Raw genomic sequence first — 6,944 nt, forward strand, 5'->3', positions numbered from 1 at the left:
TTGACGACATGGTGAACATTTGGTATTTCTCCTAGTAAACATGATGAATAACAAACAAGGAGTTTGAGGGCAAAACACACAGGGTAGGAAATCTGGTAATGATAAGTCAACGCCCCTCTATTTCAGCCGACTCAGTGTTTATGGTATTGCTATTGTCATTTCTGATAAGATACAAGCACCGACCTTCTATCCAATCGATTATTGGCAAAGGTAAATGAAGTCCCTCGACCTTTTCGAGACCTTAGGGGCGGCGGGTTATTAACCCACTGTGTGTAGGTTACGGTATTCGAAGGCGTAGCCCCTTCCTCTCCTTTCACCGCCTTTTACCTCCACAACCAGGCAACCAAAGACAGGTAGCCATCTTTACAGCTGGTAGAGTGAGGAAAGCCATATAAAATGCCTTTTCCAAGGACACAAAGTTTAGCCACGAACGCCAGGAATCGAACCCGTATAGTCATTATCTCCTGTTTACCAACCGAGCCGCTCAATCCTTCTACAGTACAAAACGTTGAACACTCTAACTACAGAAATTTGGAAGACGCTTTTCTTTATTTCCGTTTAAGAAATAAATCTATCACAAGAATCTTTTAATCGGCCCTCTGATCCTTGTTGATTTCATTTGAATTTCGAAGTCTGTTAGGATCCATTGATTTTCTGACAAGTAAAGTATATCACGCACTGGTGGCGTGGCTAAAAGGTTTGCCAAATACCATCAGCACCATTTGAGCCACTCACTATTTATACTTTCGGTAATAACAACATCGTAAAAGCAGTGTCTTACTGCCGTTAAAGCCAAATCCAATCATCTTGCTTCCTTAACTGCCAATCACTCTGCTTGTCTAAGGCCCATTTGAGCATTGCTCAATATTAGAGGCTGATCCATTTGCGAGATGGGACGTTTTAGAAGAAATCTGTCGGAAGTTTTGAGAGATTACCAACCAGTCCAACGATGATAAACTTGGCGCAATAGACACTTAATGATAGGCAACTGGGAAAGGTTGATAAACCAAAATGCTCTCTGTAGACGGAAATCAGACAATAAGGTACCAAAAGTAGCAAGCTGGTGAACATCAAATTGATACACTAGAGTTCCATTAGCTTCTTAATTCTTAACCAGTGCACGTTAAAACAATGCGCTTGGGATTTATTCGGTTCTAAAAGTGTCTAGCGTGCACCCAATGGTTTAAACATAATACGAATAAGGCTGCTTGTCGGCAACGTAATGAACACTATAGAAATTATGTAAAATATGAAAGAAAAATGAAAACTAAGAATAAATAAAAGAAATTTCGACGAACCCGTCAAAAAAAACTTTGAACCCAATCGCTCAGAACATATCACCGTACGGAAGTAGGACGTCAGCAAAGGGACAAAGGTAGTTGGTAGCAGCACCTGTCCCGATCCGGTGATGGATCCCGACATAGAACCGTATTAATCTTATGGTTAAATAGTGCATCTACATGACATATTTAGTGTATTTAAAAAAGCAAGCGTTGTGTGTTTCTTTAGTTTCATATAATGATTTCTTCTTGTTTCAGGTTCTACGCGGTGATACATCCGAACGAACCCAAGTTCACGTCCGAACATAACGGTGTGGTCATCGCCATTATCTGGGCCCTGGCTGTCATCTTTGCCATCCCACAGGTAGTGGTCATGGACACCCGACCATACGTGTCTGCTGACGACAACAGCACATACACGCTTTGTGTCGAGACGTGGCCGAACTACTTCAAACGCGAGATCTATACTGTGCTGCTGTTTGTTATTTTATATATGTTACCCCTCTGTATCATTGGTTATTTATACCTGCGAGTTGGGTTTAAAGTATGGTGTCGCCCTGTACCGGGAGGAGGGGAAAGAAATAACGCCAGCCGGCGAAAATACCGAACCATTAAAATGTTGCTCGTTGTTGTAGTTTGTTTTGCAGTATCCTGGCTCCCGATTCATACTGTGATGCTCATCAACGATTGTGGCAATCCGTCAATCGAACAGAGAAACATAATCTACTACTACGTCTTTCCGATTGCGCACTGGTTCTCGTACTTGCAAAGCTCTATCAATCCGGTTATATATGGCTACTTTAATAGGAACTATCGTAGGGGATTTACAGAGTTTTCGTCTACTTTGCGGCGGACTTTGTCGGGAGGGCATGGAGTCGGAAGGAGAAGTCTTCCAACTCCTCAGTTATAAATATGCAGAATTGTCTCCATTTCGTCAAGGAAAGTAGAATAGCCTGACCATGCATCACGCGTCTAGCAGCCCTTACATGTGTCAGGTTCCTAAAAGCTTGCTGGCAACACATTTAAGTCTGAAGAATTGGAAACATTCTGACTAGACCAATTATTGTCGGATACAGTCTGTTATCAGTGTGTTGATAATTGCGATGATTGTTTTTAGTGGCAGAATCATGAGCTCATGCTGGGCTGACATGTTACTTATCTAAATAATACTGAGCTCCTTTCCTAAATAAGAAGTACTTGCCACATTATACTCCCAAAAGCTCTAGGGGGGAGGGTGCTAATTAAACAGTTTGGGCAGACATGTTCAAAATAAAGAGCGTTGGCATATAGTGCCGCGCCGTGCTGTTTAAAAATCACGTTGGTTTGTAATTGTCGCGTTGTCTTTGAACGGTTTTTGTGTAAAGATGAACTTAGCTGGTACGATGTCATTTTGGGGTGTTGGTGATAGTGTGTAACAATTCGTTGAAGTCCTAAAAATGGTCGTCATTTCAAAGAACTATCACAGTATTGACATGTCAATATCAATTACTAATTGTTAGATATAATACATCACATCTCATGTTATGTATAGTTAAGAATGTATTCAAGAGTGTAGAAATGTTAAAGACTTGAGGCCTACACAGGTAATATGTATACGTAAAGGAAACTGTCAGGATAACAATTTTGTTTAAGCGAAAGCTACATTGTCGGTTTAGGGTTTTAGAAAACAACTCTGTGAAAGCAATGACCTCCATTAAAACCAATACAGCTAACATAGTGTCATATATATTTTGTTTTAATTTTATTTATATTATATTATCATATCCGCACCTGGGGCAATACTGTCGTATTGAGGTCAACTGAGTGGCGCCGAATGGCAGCTCGCTCCAGACCCTTGCGCTTTAGCCCCGCCTTCTGTAAGCTCCTCGCAATTCAGCCCCTGGCTGCCAAGATAGAGCAGTCGGCCCACCAAATACCCAATACCAATACCAAATCAAACAGAAGACATCAATCATAACTTGAATATTTTTCAATCCACATCAATCAAACGTGAGGGAGATATGTGACACATATCGTCATGTAATAATAAAACAAAGTTACTTTATGTTGAGCTGTCAGGCTGGGATCCATGACAAATGGGATAGGTTGCAGTACGATCATAAAACTCACGCGAAAGACTGACAGGGGTAATCCCGAATCTGTGAAGAGAATATGAGCATGCAATTCAAGAAATCATGGTGTTTTTTGACTGGTGGAAAGACCATAAAGCCATCTATCTTGCCACAAATATCTGTAAAACAATAGATGTCCATATCAAAGTGCCTTGAAAAAAAGTAGAAAAAAATTGAAAATCTTACTAAATATCAAATGACTCAGATAATGTACAACAACCAATCAATTGACTACCCATGAACGACATTCGTAATTCATATTTGAACTAAGAAGGAAATAATCTTTAAACGTTCAGTTCTTGATGTCGTCTACCGGCATGAGTATTGAAAGTGCTTGATTATGGGGTTCAAAGATTGGACTTGCCAATCAAATTCAAAGCTGTCTGAATAGGTGCTTGATTCATTCAGGTAAGATTCAGGTGCCTCAAATTCTCGTACTCCATATCTTATCGGAAAACGTAATTTGGTTTTATGATTGGGTTCAAGCATGACAACGGATGAAGGATTAACTGCCACAAATGTCTGATACAAGGACGCTTCTGCACTAAGGCCCTACGCGCAACAATATGTCAATGACAGATACACCATCTCTCCATATTGGCCCGTTTCATCATTGAACGGGATATCAGGGCCTTTTGTTCAAAATCATTCAAGACCGATTCGTGAGAAGCAAAAATCAATACATGACACGACACCGTCATTTTTCTGGGGACCTTAAAGTTCAAATTAAGGCAATGCCGGTGGTCGGGTAACAGTGAACCCAATACACTTTTAATGCATGAGGCAGCGACATCTAGTGGTTGTCACGATGGTGCATAGTACTCGCAGCATGCTACACTAACCACTATCCTTCACTTGGATCCGGGTAAAGAATAACCCGTCCTGCAGTATTTGAAAATGCGATTTTGCAAGAAAGACATTAATTTAAAAAAAAATATCTTCAGCATCATGAGACTATAAGTTTTAGATAGAAAGCACTATGTAGGTAGATTGTTTGCTCCATATTTCACCTTGACAGTCATCTTTACTGGGTGAATCAAGTATTGTGAACTTTAAAAGGTAGATAATGATTTAAACTAGATTAGGTAAATGAAAAGAACCCTGAGATATGTCCTTGTGCATAATTAAATACATTGACAGCTTTGACTATAGTATGAACTTAACATCAAGCACTAGATGATGTACTCCATGATCAACGTACCCTGAAAGAACGACGCTCCTAAAACGGCCGCCCCGACAGTTGTTCGACAGCCAGCAAAAAATTTCTAAAAACCGCTAGGTGTCGCAACGCTACTAGTATACTGTCTTATAAAGCTGATGTACTGAAATTACTGACAATGCGGCATAAACTTGACGGCAGCTGTAATTAATTCAGGACATGACCTCGTAAAAAAATAGACTAAATACAATGAATAAAATCACAGGTGTATGTTACTAAAGAACACCATCGTCAAAATGTTATATTTCTTTATTTCAATACAGCAGGTTAAGAATCTATAACTGAAAGAAAATCTTTAAAAAAAAAACACCATTGTAGAACTATGAATTTGTCTAAAGCGCCACATTGTGGTTAATGCATAATTTCATTGACTTGTTAAACAAAATGTGTACAGCACATGCATAGCGTATTATTTTTTTCTCTCAAATTTAAGAAGAAATGTACATATTATGATAACATGTTCCACTACAAGTCGCTAGAGGCCCTTGCTGCACAGTCAAAGCGCAGGCGTTCATATCGACCATCAAAAACTGGAAACCATCGTTTTCTTTCAGTGATTTTAGGATATAGGTACATAACAATCAGAAACGGTTGGCTCCAATAAAAAAACAACTTTTATCAGCATATTCACTGTATAGAAAATAAGATACTTTATCCCGCGTTAAAAACTTGATTATGATTCACCAGCAAGAAATTCATTATCTTTTGATTAACAAGTAAATTTTATATCCCAAATCCTTGTTTACCAGTAATTATTTACCAGTAGAGTGATACGTATACCGTTCCCGTTTATACCTAACAATTAGCATTTTTCTCTTCATTAGCGTACAATAAAAATAATTGTTCCTGAAACTTTTCCTTAACTATAAAAATTGTTTGGTCCCGTTCCAGTTGCGTTTTTTTTTAAACGGTTAAAAGTCGGTAAATATACACTTCACATTTCAAACATTAAAAAGTAGCTGAAAATTAAAAGGGAAAACAGCATTGCGAGTGTTTACTTTGCCCTTTTGTAGGTGCCCAGGTGAGTGTTACAGTTAGGACAGGTGTGTTTGGCGTCCTTAAGGTCTTTGATGCACAGAGGGATGAAGCAGCACCCCAGCCACACGAGCGGAATTGCGCACCTTGAAAATCAACGACATGGAGACATTAGTACTGTACAAATCCTGTACACAATCAGTTTTTGTTTATCTGTCAACATTTCGGCAGTCCGTCGGTAGACACCATAGGTTGTTGAAAAAAAATATTGCGATTGGCCCAAAAGGCGGAATTATGTATCATACTCCTCTGGCTTGCTAACTTTTGAGCATATAACTTCGACTTTTGGGCCAATTTCGACCATTTTTTCAGCAACATGCTGACCGTAGTAGAGGTTAAAAGGAATGACTACTAACAACAAACTAAGATTCAGACAACTTGGGAACTATTTTGACCAACTATCCGTTTCTGCTAGAGACCTGCAGCTGTTCCTTGTGACTAGTAATAATATATTTCAAAAAAATCGAAAAAAATAAATAAAAATGTCACCGACAATAACCAATGTCCCGGCTTACAACAAAGACAACTAAATGGGGCACTAGTGTGCGGAAAAGGTAGTAGTGAAGAATTAACTTACGACTTACCCGAAGAGACAAACGCCGCCGACCATGAGCCAGGTAAAAAGCCCGATCTCATACTCGACAGTTGTTTGTATATTCTGCTGGCATGTCGGGCAGGTCATCCTGACGGGGTGGCCGCTGCGGGTCGGCTGGTCAACGCCCACCACCACGGTACCCGGCTGGGAAACTAGTTGCAAAATAAACCACATTAATTTTGTACGTCATGAATACACAATGTTTATCTTTTAAAAAAGTTTGGATTTTGAACCCGTACTACCCTTAATTAATACTCAGTCTGATTACTGTAGGCTTTCCGTCAGCCATTTTCCAGTGGAAGATCGTGGGGTGATTGGAGCAGAGTCCTTGATATCTTAGCCCACACCTTTGCCTCCAGTAGGCCGGGCGGTAACTGCAGCAGTAGCGTTAACATCCTCATTCAAAAAGAGAGCGACCTAGCAATTTGACAGAGAGCGCCTTGCGAATATTTTAGAGAAAACTGTAGAGCGTATTCGGATTTTATGTTAAGTTTGTTGAGCTATCCGTTAATAATAAAAGCCCAGCAATCTGGTCGCTAAAGCGCATCTCAGTGCGGCAAGTTTGCGTCATCACTGCGGCCGAGTGATTGAACGAACAGGGCGCTGAAGGAATTTCATGGATTAAAAAAAACACATTTCTACTACATGTGTGTTTTGGGACCGAGCGACGCCTTCAACATTCCAATAGATATCTGTCATCTCTA

At 39.9% G+C, this 6,944-nt stretch overlaps 2 protein-coding genes across 2 annotated transcripts in view; one reads left to right on the forward strand and one right to left on the reverse strand.

The window, feature by feature from the left end:
* The window catches only part of LOC118412593 (neuropeptide FF receptor 2-like), a 19,614-nt gene extending 16,586 nt beyond the window's left edge, over positions 1-3,028 (forward strand). The window contains exon 4 of the mRNA XM_035815550.1: positions 1,539-3,028. Within this exon, the coding sequence (XP_035671443.1) occupies positions 1,539-2,190 (652 nt within the window). The 3' untranslated portion in view covers positions 2,191-3,028. The remainder of the gene's footprint in view (positions 1-1,538) is intronic.
* A 1,813-nt stretch (positions 3,029-4,841) lies between these two features.
* On the reverse strand, positions 4,842-6,389 carry LOC118411769 (lipopolysaccharide-induced tumor necrosis factor-alpha factor homolog). Its single transcript, XM_035814254.1, has 2 exons — positions 6,230-6,389; positions 4,842-5,731 (listed from the first exon to the last, which is right to left on the reverse strand). Exons 1-2 carry the CDS (start codon positions 6,325-6,327, stop codon positions 5,605-5,607), a joined length of 225 nt encoding a protein of 74 aa, XP_035670147.1. The 5' UTR covers positions 6,328-6,389; the 3' UTR covers positions 4,842-5,604.
* Positions 6,390-6,944: the final 555 nt, after the last annotated feature.

Source organism: Branchiostoma floridae, chromosome 3 (genome assembly GCF_000003815.2).
Source record: "Branchiostoma floridae strain S238N-H82 chromosome 3, Bfl_VNyyK, whole genome shotgun sequence".
Lineage (NCBI taxonomy): Eukaryota > Metazoa > Chordata > Leptocardii > Amphioxiformes > Branchiostomatidae > Branchiostoma > Branchiostoma floridae.